This window comes from Haliotis rufescens, unplaced genomic scaffold (assembly GCF_023055435.1).
Source record: "Haliotis rufescens isolate VD_foot unplaced genomic scaffold, xgHalRufe1.0.p SCAF_7, whole genome shotgun sequence".
NCBI classification, from domain to species: domain Eukaryota; kingdom Metazoa; phylum Mollusca; class Gastropoda; order Lepetellida; family Haliotidae; genus Haliotis; species Haliotis rufescens.
The window spans coordinates 52788327-52802540 of NW_025964361.1; the positions used below are offsets into that span (position 1 = coordinate 52788327).

A 14214-nucleotide genomic window follows, 5' to 3' on the forward strand; every position below is an offset into this window, starting at 1 on the left:
AGTATTCCAGTTATATTGCGGCGTGTCAGCTTAATATGGGAGGAAAGCTCGACGTGATGCAGGTCTTAGACGTTTACCAGTTCGGTGAAACCAACGAGCGCGGGTCTGGTGCTGACAAACCTTGAAACATAATCGGGGCGAACCGGGATTCGAAAACACAATCATAGATTTCTGGCGTGCCCCGGGGACGCAACTCTGCGCAGTGAATCGCGGCGCCTTAGACGACTGGGCCACCATTGCCCCCTATTTTATTTGGAAACAACGGACGAAAACAATTGAACAAAATTGAAATATTCTTCCAAAGTGTTTACCACGGGTAGTTTAGTGTATTTGAAACACATAAAAGATGTGAATGTGTGTTTTGGAAATAGAGTCTGGTGTCAGTTTATATGCAAATCTTACACCATGGTCGCCCTGTCCCGAGTCTCTGTGGAGTTGAGGAAGGTGTTGACTCAGATGTTTGCTGGGAAGGAGCTTGAGGACACCTGGGCAGTGTACCTGATGAGCGTGCATTCACCGACACACCCACATTCCTTCACGAAGGTACCATTCTTGGACATTTCTCCTGTGTAAACAAAAAGTCTTTGTGCCATGATTCTTGATTTGTTTGTTGTTTATTTGTTGTTTAACGCAGCACTCAGCAATATTTCAGCTTGACTAATGACATGGTCTAATCAGTTTCAGGGCTGTAGACGTGTAAAAAGTCAATGCGAGATAATAACTAGTCTTGACTATCTGCAGAAACATTCCAGTGAGTGATTGAGTCTTTTGACAGTACTCCAGTTACATGAATGCGTGTTAGCTTAGTGGGAGGAAAGCCCGAAGTGGTGCGGGTCTCAGACGTTTACCACTTCCGAGAAACACACAAGCACGGGTATGGTGCTGACAAACCTAGAATCATAATTGGAGCGAACCGGGATTCGAACCCACAATCATAGGTTTCTGGCGTGCCCAAGGGATGCATCTCTGCACAGCGAATCGCGGCGCCTTTGACGACTGGGCCACCCGAGCCCCGGCACCACGCTTAAACTGTCAAACAAGGGTAATAACTGCTATATGAATTATAATAATAATAATAATATGATAAAATATATGACTTTCATGATACAAACATAATCGAGGCGAACCGGGATTCGAACCAAGGGACGCACCTCTGCACGGCTAATCGCGGCGCCTTAGACGAATGGGCCTCCCGTGCCCCCCAAAACATTCCTTTTGGCGTAAAGGGCAACATACCTTTGAAAAATATAAGAGTGGACCACCGGAAAATCAGTGATGTCGTTCGGTTTTGTTCCGCGTCATTTTTTAGATAATGTTGTGTTTTTCTTAAGTTTAAAGAAAAGGGCCAGGATGTTCCCAGTCGCAGAGACTCTACCTATTTACTCCAGCAACAACATGTCAGGGAACACAAATAATGGGGACTTCACACATACTCAAGTACTCATCGTTTTTAATAACAAGTGCTTTAATTACGGCGCTACCTGCCTATCTCTGCTCACAAACAATTCACAAAACAAACCTTTGTGTCACGCTTAAAAGTCCATTTTACATAGGGATACATATTGGGTACAGATTAATAACCGTATCATTAATCATTTTAAACAATTTACTACTGGAAAACAGTATTCAATGAAGATAAATATATTAATCAGTTGCTATTGTCCTGAAAATAGCTTTCTTGTTAGTAACCCTTATTAGGTAATGTTCCTCTGTCCAGGAATCAGTTTCAGAATTATTTTTGGAAATTGATAATTTCCAGTTAAAAGGTTGGTTGGTTTTTTAACGCCGCACTCAGCAATATTCCAGCTATAAGACGGCGATCTGTAAATAATCGAGTCTGGACCAGACAATCCAGTGATTAATGTCATGAGCATCGATCCACGCAATTTGGATCGATGATATGCATCAACCAAGTCGGCGAGCCTGACCACCCGATCCCGTTAGTCGCCTTTTACGACAAGCATAGTCACCTTTTACGGCCAGTGGTTATGGGAGTGGTTATTGAATGCAACTAACATTTATTATCAGATAATGTGCTTGGTTTCGCAAAATATCAAAAGGATCTGCTTGGAATTAAGAGTGAATGAGTGAGTGAGTATGGTTTTACGCCGCTTTTAGCAATATTCCAGCAATTTCACGGCGGGGGACACCAGCAATGGGCTTCACACATTGTACCCATGTCGGGAACCGAACCCGGGTTTTCGGCGTGACGAGCGAACGCTTTAACCACTAGGCTACCCGACCGCCCCTTGGAATTCAGAAATATAAATTGTCAATACTAGAGATAACCAGCCTAGTCTTCAGCAACCCATGCTTGCCGTAAAAGGTGACTATGCTTGACGTAAAAGGCGACTAACGGGATCGGGTGGTCAGGCTCGCTGACTTGGTTGATGCATGTCATCGATCCCAATTGCGTGGATCGATGCTCATGATGTCAATCACTGGATTGTCTGATCCAGACTCGATTATTTACAGACCGCCGTCGTATAGCTGGAGTATTGCTGAGTGCGGCGTTAAACAACAAACCAACCAGCCAAACGATGTTCTGCCGGAACAGATTCCACTTGGCGTAAAGGACAAATAGCTCTGGAAATTATATGAATGGGGTGATGACACCAGGTGTTCGCGAAAAGGGTAAGCATGTCCTGCCCTACCAGTTGCACCCGCCAATCATACAATTTGGATAAAAAAAAGTAAGTATTTATTGCCTGATGCCACACAGCAGTACTCCTGCCATGCGACCACACAATCAAGTGATGGATGACCCAGAAAATCCAATGACAAAACAGTACCATTACTGATTTTGTTGAAACTAACAAAAACGGTATGTTAATTTTGAATTACGTCTGCTGTGTACAAATACAGAAATTTTGAAAACATTTAAAATATATTCGTTTTGAAACACGACGGGTGCAGTTTTAAAGTCTCGGCCCAAACATTTCTTTTGTAGTTGACTCAGCACAGATAAATGCTACTGAGCTTATGATGAAACGTGGGAACTTCATCATCAGCAAAAACATCGATCCAGTTCAAGTAAATGTAAATTGTAAATGCAAGAGAATAACCAGCCTATATACGTTCTGCCGAAACGGATTCCCCTCGGCGTAACAGCTGAAATGTTAAGAATGGACCACTGAAAATCAGTTATGACACCAGGTGTTCGCGAAAAGGGTAAGCATGTCCTGCCCTCATTTAACCCCACTATACACCATTATCATACACGATCAACTGAGGAAATTTTCATGTTCTAATCCAAAACATGCTGACGATAGATACAGTTATCTTTATCTTCAAAGTTAATGAAAAATGGTCAAAATGAAAGCAGATGTCACAAGTTTACTGAGAAAACAATATGTGAAATGTTATTTTCAGGAACTGTCCAAAGTACGATTGATAGTTATTGCATAAATCTGATTTATCCTGAATGAATTTTTGGTGACAAATTTGTCCCTACTAACCACACCCCTACTCCGCTCATCCGTCTAGAATATCACCGGTGAACGGTTGTAATACTCACTGACAAAGGTCGTGTAACAGCTATCCTGCTTCACCAGAGAGCACCTGGGAAGATCCTCTGCAATTAATATCAAAGAATTGTAATTAAGTTCTACGTTTTATAACACTGACGGGTTTGTTTAGTGATTGTTCAATTAGTAGTCTTACCTTGTCAGTATTCGTGAAAGAATTAGTTCAACCTGCCGGGAATATGTGTCATCATGCTCAAACAGTAGTGATGTTAAACTCCTTTAAGTGGCATTTAGAAGTTGGTATGATTTGTTTGTTGTTTAACGCCGCACTCAGCAAAATTCCAGCTATATGACGGCGGTCTGGAAATAATCGAGTCTGGTCCAGACAATCCAGTGATGACATCATGAGCATCGATCCACGCAATTGGGATCGATGACGTTTATCAACCATGTCAGCGAGCCAGACTTCCCGATCCCGTCAGTAACATCTTAGGACAAGCATGGTCGCCTTTTACGGCAAGCATGGGTTGCTGAAGACTTTTATTACAATGAATGCGACGTTACGTTTCGGTATATATACTAACACCACAAACACAGCACATTATTTGATTGATACCGGTGTTAGTATCAACACCGAAACGTCGCATTCATTGTACCTAAGAAGTTGTATATCCATAGAATTGTATCCCTTGTTCAGTAATGCTGTGGGCTATTGTGACCAGGAAGTATTTGTTTGATGGTTGTTCAACGCCGCACTCTGCAATATTCCAGCAAAATGACGGCGAACTGTAAATAATAGAGTCTGGATCGGACAATCCAGTTATTGACATCATGGCCATCGATCCACGCAATTGGGATACGATGACATGCATTAACCGAGTCAGCGACCCGTGAAGATTCCGGGGGTAGAATAGGTCTTCAGCAACCCATGCTTGCCGTAAAAGGTGAATATGCTTGTCGTAAAAGGCGAGTAACGGGATCGGGTGGTCAGGTTCCTTGACTTGGTTGAAGCATGTCATCGATCCCAATTGCGTTGATCGATGCTCATGCTATCAATCACTGGATTGTCTGTTCCAGACTCGATTATTTACAGACCGCCGTCATATAGCTGGAATTTTGCCGAGTGCGGCGTTAAACAACAAACAAACAAACCAAGTCAGCGAGCCTGACCACCCGATCCCGTTAGTCGACTCTTACGACAAGCATAGTAGCCCATTACGGCAAGCATGGGTTGCTGAAGACCTATTCTTCCCCGGATCTTCACGGGTCTTACGTGGATCAGATGGACCGACACATCCACACTCATCGAAAGCCTTTATCCGGACACACTCCATGAAGCAATGTTCGTAGGTGAAGGGGGAGTAGTACTTGAGAGGGTTCACAAACTTGGCACTATTTGTGTCCACACATTCCACGTCATCAAATGCCATATAGGGACCGGGCAGGAAACTATACTACAAATCAAAGTCACAAGTTAGTGATGTCCCATTTTGCCAAATATTGGAAATGGCAATTTAAAATAATGTATGGAGAAAATGACATTACTATATAGGACGTGAATACAAAATGTAAATGTGTTCAAATAGAAAAAATGAAAAGCTGCATAGAAGACTGTCCCATTGTGATTTACTTTCCCTGGAGATGTGAACATTCTCTGGAGTGTAAGAAGGATGCGTATTTGTTGCGAAACTTCCAGTCCAAAACCAAATGTCACTATGTATTCCGGGGCACTAGTGGCCCAGTCGTCTGAGGCACCGCAATTCACTTTGCAGAGATGCGTCTCTTGGGCTCGACAGACGCTATCAACGTGGGTTCGAATCCTGGTTCGAGGTTTATCAGCATCATACCCGAGCTCGTGGGTTTCACAAAAGTGGTAAACGTCTGAGACCTGTATTACTTCGGGTTTTCCTCCCACATCAAGCTAAAACGCCGTAATATAACTTTGAATATTGTTCAAAGCGGCGTAGAACCCAACTTACTCACTCACATACTATGTATTTATACTTGATTTAATTTCTAACATATCAACATTTTTTACAGCCTCTTTGACGTTGTTTATAGAATGTACCAGCATCAAATTTACCCGTATTCAAATAATGATTACTCCCTGAATACAGTGCAGTCGGCACTATCGGACAAGACCATTTTATGAACAGGGGGTTACGTCTTGTATTTCCCGGATATTTTCACGCCAATTCTATGTACCTTTTCCACAATACATATTGTCTTATCTCTCCCAATCTGAATGCGATCGTTCGGCCATTGCGTTCAGCTGCGGTTGCCAGCTAGGTCCATGGGGAACAACTCACTAGACATTCCCCTCACGAAAAATTACGACGTCATCAAGATGCGCGCGCATGTTCGAATCTCCAGAAATGACGTCATGATAGAACAATGCACGCTTCGTTCTTCATTGTTCTTTGCGATGTATCGCGTAACTGTCTTATAGAAATAGATACACGCACCTCCTTTTTTTGCAAGGCAACATATGTTGAGAATCCGGGTGAGGCCATCACAACAGTCGGATCAGCTTCTGGGTGTAGGCGTGGATTATGGAGTAGCACCTGGAAATATATACAGGACTTGGTTTGTTTCGTGAAAATCTGGGTTAGAATAGGTCTTCAGCAACCCATGCTTGCTGTAAAAGGTGACCATGCTTGTCGTAAGAGGCGACAAAAGTGATCGGGTGGTCAGGCTCGCTGACTTGGTTGATGCATGTCATCTCGGTTGATGCATGTCATCGATCCCAAGTGCGTGGATCGATGCTCATGATATGTGTCACTGAATTGTCTGGTCCAGACTCGATTATTTACGGACCGCCGTCATATAGCTGGAATATTGCTGAGTGCGGCGTAAACAACAAACAAACAATCTAACAAGCAAAGTAAACATCAAGGATGAACACATCTGGTGAGATGTTGAATACCAATTGTGTGGATCACCCGATCCCGTTAGACGCCTCTTACGACAAGCAGAGTCGCTTTTTACGGCAAGCATGGGTTGCAGAAGACCTGTTCTCGCCCGGATCTTCACGGGTCTGATGTTTACTTCATCAGTTTGTAATAAAGTGGCGTTAAACCCAACTCAATCACTGATCCACTCGGAAAGGGGGCGATTTACTTTAATCCCCGCGGCCATGTTAGCCCTGAATGTGTAGTCGTCCTGGTGGATGTTGAATGTGACGATCAGGTTAGCGTCGTCTCCTGCCGTCCAAACTTTGACAATTTCAGTGACATTGAAGTTGTAGGAATGGCACAATCCTTGAGTAGTGAAAACAGGTCGGAACTCGGTCATGCAATCAAAGTTGTCTCTACCAAAGGCACATTGAACCAACATCTTTGATCCTTCCATTGACATATTCCTCCACCATTCTAAAGACAATGGATTCTGAAAGACATCTGAAGTTGGTGTAGGAAATGTGAAATTTATATTCCGTTGAAGAGAAGTATTGGCGAAGTAGCTCTCCATTTCTGGGTAAACGTCAAGACGAGTTTTGTTTAGTGTGCATCGGTTGCAGATGGTGACGGCGGGGAACTCGATGAAATGCTTGATGTTGGATGTGACCTTGGTGACAATGGGGTAGCTGTAGTAGTTCCCAAACTCCTCGATAAGGTTATAGATGAGGAACGCTGTAGTTGTACATATAGCTAACGTCCACATCAACCTGTCGAAGGAAAATGATTGCAGTGACTTTTGCGACGTTTACAGTAGTATGTTTATATCATGAATGAGTGAGTATGGTTTTACGCCGCTTTTAGCAATATTCCCGCAATATCATGGCGGGGGACACCAGAAATGGGCTTCACACATTGTACCCATGTCGGGAATCGAACCGGGGTCTTCGGCGTGACGAGCGAACGCTTTAACCACTAGGCTACCCGACCGCCCGTTTATATCATGAAGTCTCTCTATCTGGATCTGATAACCAGTGGTAGCATAAGCATCGTATAATCTCTACCCAGTAAACTGTATGTACACCCAAATAGTTTTTTCTAGCTGCTATTTCAATAGGCCTCGTAATATATGATGTGGTTTATAATAAGTCAAAACATCTTACGCGTGCCTATATGTAAAACACTGTCAATGTGTAAAATTGATAAAATTGCTAAATATTTCACTCATTAAACAAAGTTCAGAAAGGCTTTAAAACATCATAATCGACTAATTATGCAAGGATTAGAAGCCAAAAATTGACTTTTGTTTTCTTTGTATCATACCATGTTCAGTCACTGAGGGATGAAATTAAACATCAAACTATTTGGAATGCGTTATTATAATCAAATAAATGTACAGATGTTTCAGTCAATATGAAAAATAACTAAAAGATATAACGAAAATTGCCAAAGTAAAAATTTCAGTCATTCTATACTTGTCATGTATACACGTACAACCACACCTACCCACGAACGCTGAATGGGTTGATAGAAGGGGCTTTAATCTTTTCAACTGCATGAATGCCTGTGGAGTGACTAAATTCATCCCACAGATCTTTCAATCCATACGTTGGTGAATGTTTCTTTGCATCGGCTGTGGTAGTGTCAGTCATATTTTCGTCCACATTCATCTCTGTAGACAAACATATCATTTCCTGGTGAGGCCACAATCATTAGACATGGTCATGGTTAACATGGTCACAAACTTGTTACATTCACACGTTCATATATTCTTCAGCAACCCATACTTGCCGGCGTGACGAGCGAACGCTTTAACCACTAGGCTACCAGACCGCCACTTGGAATTCAGAAATATAAATTGTCAATGCTAGAGATAACCAGCCTAGTCTTCAGCAACCCATGCTTGCCGTAAAAGGCGACTATGCTTGTCGTAAAAGGCGACTAACGGGATCGGGTGGTCAGGCTCGCTGGTCTTGGTTGATACATGTCATCGATCCCAATTACGTAGATCGATGCTCATGATGTCAATCACTGGATTGTCTGGTCCAGACTCGATTATTTTAGAGACCGCCATCACACAGCTTGAATATTGCTGAGTGCGGCGTTAAACAACAAACAAACAAACAAAACATTCATATTTACACAGTAACAGTTACATTTACATGTAGACCCGTGAAGATCCAGGTTAGAATAAGTCTTCAGCAACCCATGCTTGTCGTATGAGGCGAGTAACGGGATCGGATGGCCAGGCTCGCTGACTTGGTTGATGCATGTCATTGTATCCCAATTGCGAAGATCGATGCACATGACATCAATCACTGGACTGTCTGGTCCAGACTCGATTATTTACAGACCGAGGTCATTTAGCAGGAATATTGCTGAGTGCAGCGTAAAACAACAAACAAACAATATGTACATGTAACACTTCAATCACACGTGACCTTCAATCACTACTAATAGGCACGACATGATAATCAACCTTGCGAAAACCTGGTATCATCACTTTTTTAAAAATATGAATACCTTCAGGACAGTTTAATGATATATATTTACAGCAGTATGTAAATCAGCTGTGGCAAAAGTGGCATAAACGTCTTATTAAATATTTCAACGATATTTTATTCCATCATATCTATGTCAATGGTCAAAGAAAAGTTTGCGGAAAAGACACGTAAGATTTAGTCCCTTGTTTATAGATATCGATACATATATAATATGTCAATCAATATTTCCATATGTCATTATCTAATCAAACTAACTGAGCATCGTTCATGGATGTGTCGTCATTCCATGACTAACGGTCGTTTTAAGTTTAAGTACAGTAACCTACGGTTGTAACGAACTCAAATTGACCACTTAGTTTAGTTCGTAATAACCGTAGTTCGTTATAAGCATATATCAGTGTTCGAAATACCTGCCTGCCCGACCGTCAGAGACGGGTTGATTTCAACTCGGGCTGCCAGATTTTCAAATCCCCCTGCCCGACGGTCGGGTTATATTTCATATGTGACAATATTCTAAATATTTCCCGATGATAATCATTAATTCACATGTAAAGATGAATGATAAAATGTAACCAAAAAGAAACCCCGTTAGCTTATCCTGAGAAACATATGATTATAGTGGGCAGGCAGGTTTTGGTCAGGGCTGGCAAGTATTTCAGCTAGCCAGTCCTGTGGTCTGGCTGAAATTTTTGGGAGTTTCATACTCTGCATATATACAGCATATATACAACAAATGGCCGGAACTAAAACATAGGTTCGTTATATCGGTCGATTCGTTATAAGCGTGTTCTTTATAAACGTAGTTTACTGTATTAGTCAAACATACTGAACCAATGAATGTCAGAGTACTCAAATTGGGATGTAATTCTCTATTTGCACAATCGACAGAAATTTATATAATAATCTTCCCAGATAAATTCCTGACCAAATTCAGCGAAATCCGGTTTGAAATAGTGTTTTGGTTTATCTTACTGTCTTGTATTTTAGGCAAAGTACTTCATTCTTGTAGATGTAGAAACATTGTGGGAATTGCTTCAAATTTGTAAAGACTTTCTTCGTCAGATTTTTTGCACAAAGTATTTGAATAGCAATGATGACAGCAACACATAGTTGACTACATATCCAGGTGAGCTACATTGTAGAAGCACTATTTGTGTCGACGCTTTACTACTGCGAAACAAGACCGCCTCCATTGTCTCGTGAATAGAGAGGTCGTAGAATCAATCCCCGGACACGTCATACATAATACGTTACACTGTGGTACTTGTTGTTACCCTGCCTGGCTTTCGGCATTATGGGGCGAAAACAAGGACTGATCGGTTCGGAGTCAGTTTACTGTGTCTGAGTGGGGTATTCATTTTAAACTGCGGAATGGCATCACAGTGGGCTGGCACTATAAAATCGGTATAAGTCCGGGCTAACTGCAAACCCCTTGTTTCAAATATTTTTTTTAGATCATCAATTTGGAATAAGGCAAATGTATGGGGCCCACAAAATACTACAAAACGAATGCTGGTTTCAAATAATTAATATTTGTACATCGTCAATTTGGAATAAGGCAAATGTACAGGGTCCGTAAAATACGGGAGACAAATTACAAACTGAAACGTGCCACGATCAATCTCATTAAAATCATTTTTGACAAATTGTTCTGAACCTCTGAAGATGGATATGTAACTACAGTAAACTACGGTTATAACGAACTAGCTTATAACGAACTGACGGATATAACGAACTTACTTTTTGGTCCCGACTATTTGCTGTAGTTATACTGTGTATATGGTTATAACGAACTACGGTTATAACGAACTAAAATAAGTAGTCCCTTTGAGTTCGTTATAACCGTAGTTTACTGTATATTTATGGTGCCCAGTGGATCAAGGAATGCAGTTTTCATTTTGGTTAGGCGTGTGAAAAAGTGGTGTGCAAGGTGCAATAAATAAACAAAATATGAGAATTTCTGAGATTGCACAAGTTCAAGTAAATCCTTTGACATTTTTAGAATACGCATTAGATTAATTCCACTTGTCCAAAATTACTTTCTGTGAATATAAAGAAAGTCCTTCCTTGGCTGTATTATTGATCATGGTTAATCAATTGAGACCGGGAGTTGGTGGGAAATTTGATGACCCAGCAATTTATCTCCCATTGTACCTATTTTTATGGATCTTTTTTTACAGTATAAACGAGAAACGGACAAGTCTTCGGGTTTTAGAATCATGGCAAAAGTGAATTATACTGATGCATAGTTTTGGACAGATATCTTTCTCAGTTAACATGCTTGACTTATGTGTTGCAATATTTGATTTTCTCACTTACACCAAGTTCCCATTCCAAGCAATGCCAAAGTAGATACAGAAAAAGATCAAAATTCATCTGCGCTTTGGAATACCATATCGGGAAAAATGTTCAAGTTAAAAACACTTTTGATTTTTCAACTCTTCATGCAACTCTGAGAAACTATACTGAGATCTATTCAGCTACCCAAATATGCGAGTTGTGATTTACTAATTGACAATATCTCTTAGTCACATTTGGGGATATTACATTTAGACAAGTTCTAGGTATCCTCATTGGTACTCAATGTGCCCCTCTCGTTTCTGGTCTTCTTCTTTGTGCGTAGGAATCGCATTGTTTGACAACTTTAGTTAAGTCAAGGAAAGGACATAATTCCGTCCAAGCTTAGATTCAGATATATAGATGACCTCATTTCCTTCAGCAGTGCCAAGAAAAATGAGCATTGTTACCTCATCTATCCATCAGTTGGATATGAATGAACCAACCTAGAATCAATACATTCAGTGTCCCATGTGGACGTATGGCGTCTATATGCAGATATCCCAGCTGCAACTAGGATATGGTTTGGTTTCTTGTTTAACGCCGCACTCAGCAATATTCGAGCTACATGACGGCGGTCTGTAAAATAATCGAGTCTGGACCAGACAATCCAGTGATTGACATCATGAGCATCGATCTACGCAATTGGGATCGATGACATGTATCAACCAAGTCAGCGAGCCTGACCACCCGATCCCGTTAGTCGCCTTTTACGACAAGCATAGTCTCCTTTTATGGCAAGTATGGGTTGCTGAAGACCTATTCTACCCCGGAAACTTCACGGGTCTTTTTGCCTAAAACAATATCCTTTCGACAACATGAAAAGCGGCTCTGCCTAAAATACTAAATGGAAAGTCCCGAAGATGGTAAAACAATATTTAAAACTGATTTGACGTTTGACCAAACCAATCATTATCTTTTTCATTATCATCAAATGCCATTTCCATTATGTGTTTATCTGAACAATATATAAATGACCTAAAGACGGTATATATATAATAAAAGAGTCAAAGATAAAATAAATGCACGACTGGGGTTGGTGTGTATGAACAATACATAGGTAACTGTACCTTCTATGAAGAATATCCTGACACTCTATATGATCTTCGCTATCTTGGCTTCTTCATCCCCATCATGATCTCAGCATGGGGCAGATGACAAGGCAGGTGGAGCTTCTATGCAGCTGTATCAGATGTCCTGCTCAGGCCAGCATTGACTGACAGGTCATCCGGTACGTGTCGTGCGTAAATGAATTGACAACACGCACAAAATCAGAAACAAGTTACATGTCCACAGTGGGCTCAATACCACTGTGTTTCTACACTCCCTGTGAGTTTGCACCCACCCATTCTACCCATAACAAAACAAAGAGTAATGTGATTGTGAAGCTTTTTGTCAATAATTGTGTTAATGGTTCCCTGTTTCACTATTTCTCAAAATTGATTACTCATTAAAATACATTCGTCGCGAGCTGGGAGTCTCCCGTACCACTGTTTGCATTTTCTGTGGATTTCACGTTGATGTTATCCATCAGTGTCATTGACAATATCACCATGGATATCAGCTGCATCAGCGAGACCACAAAACAGTGAGCGTCCCTATTGATAGTGAGTCATTCCTTTAATGTTTATACTTACTTTCAGCAATCCCTTACAGATACAAACGGATACAAACTACCGAAAACAACACTCTGAAGTAATTAAATATTACAGATGTAATTGATATAACTGCTATGATATAACAAATTTTTATATTTAATTTTTCTTCTCTTGATTAATGGCTATTATTATATACTTAAGGGTGAACGACTGAGATTTCTAAAGGTTATAAAAGTGATATTTAATATAAAGTTCACGTATTTTATGTTTAATATGATTGATATTATTTGCGTGCAGCTATGTCTGAAAAGGTCAATGTGTATAGTAGGGAGAAGGGAAATTTTGCGTTTTAATTGTTTTGGGTAATTGAAGTACATAACATTATATAATAAATAGGATATTCATGTGTCTATTGAAATATGATGCATCGCTCATCTCGGGACGTGGAAAAGGAGATATTTTCAATTGTGGCGCAGAATTATCCTCAATATATCCTTTGGGGATTGCGGGTTAGAATAGGTTCCCAGCAACCTATGCTGGTCCCACTCATGGGGAATCGGGTTAGAATAGGTTCCCAGCAACCTATGCTGGTCCCACTCATGTGAAATCGAGTTAGAATTGGTCCCCGGGAACCAATACTGGTCCATCCCATGGGCATTCCGGGTTAAAATGGGTCCCCAGCAACTATGTTGGTCCATCCAGGGGGGAATCCGGGTTAGAATAGGTCCCCAGAAATATATGATGGTCCACCCCGCAAGGATTTGATATTCCGGGCATTCTTGGTTAAAATAGGTCCCAAGCAACCTATGCTGGCCGTAAGAGGCATCAAAGTTGATCGAATGACAACGCTCGTTGAATTATTTGATGGCATGTTAGCGTACCCGATCGTTGTTGACAAGGTCAGTCACTGGATTATCAGACGTGATTATTTTCAGGCCACTGCAGTCGCACTCAGCAATATTCCAGCTATATGCCGGCGATCTGTAACTAATCGAGTCTGGACCAGACAATCCAGAGCTTGACAACTTGAGCATCGATCCACGTAATCGGGATACGATAACGTGCATCAACCAAGTCAGCGAGCCTGGACACCCCTTCCCGTCAGTCGCCTCTTACGACAAGCATTGGTAACTGAAGACCTATTCTACCCCGTATCTTCACGGGTCTGCAATAAGTGAGATAAATATAAAAAGTCAACGTCAGAATACCTGGTTTCATTGCTGATTTTCATTGATACAATCATATAATGTACATCTCTATTTCGCCTTTTATGCCAAATGGAATCTGTTTCGGCAGAAAATCGAGACTGATTCTTCTATGGTGTTGATGTTTTATATAATATTATGCATAGCATAGAGAGTACTTGTCTGGCAAATATTCCACTGAGAGATCACCGAGTGCATCTGCTGAAACT

At 41.1% G+C, this 14214-nt stretch overlaps 2 protein-coding genes across 3 annotated transcripts; both read right to left on the reverse strand.

Moving 5' to 3' along the window:
* Positions 1 to 265: 265 nt before the first annotated feature.
* LOC124133749 (acid-sensing ion channel 3-like) lies at positions 266 to 6003 on the reverse strand. The gene is made up of 4 exons (XM_048387958.1): positions 5933 to 6003; positions 4741 to 4921; positions 3518 to 3574; positions 266 to 565 (listed from the first exon to the last, which is right to left on the reverse strand). Exons 1-4 carry the CDS (start codon positions 5978 to 5980, stop codon positions 453 to 455), a joined length of 399 nt encoding a protein of 132 aa, XP_048243915.1. The 5' UTR covers positions 5981 to 6003; the 3' UTR covers positions 266 to 452.
* A 293-nt stretch (positions 6004 to 6296) lies between these two features.
* On the reverse strand, positions 6297 to 13760 carry LOC125376050 (acid-sensing ion channel 4-A-like). 2 transcript variants are annotated; one of them, XM_048387349.1, is made up of 3 exons: positions 12273 to 13760; positions 7868 to 8033; positions 6297 to 7131 (listed from the first exon to the last, which is right to left on the reverse strand). In XM_048387349.1, the coding sequence occupies exons 2-3, from the start codon at positions 8029 to 8031 to the stop codon at positions 6552 to 6554; spliced, it is 744 nt and encodes a 247-aa protein (XP_048243306.1). In that variant the 5' UTR covers positions 8032 to 8033; positions 12273 to 13760; the 3' UTR covers positions 6297 to 6551. The 2 variants fall into 2 exon arrangements, with proteins under 2 accessions (XP_048243306.1, XP_048243305.1); XM_048387348.1 differs by lacking the exon at positions 12273 to 13760 and having other exon boundaries at positions 7868 to 8190.
* Between the last annotated feature and the right edge of the window lie 454 nt (positions 13761 to 14214).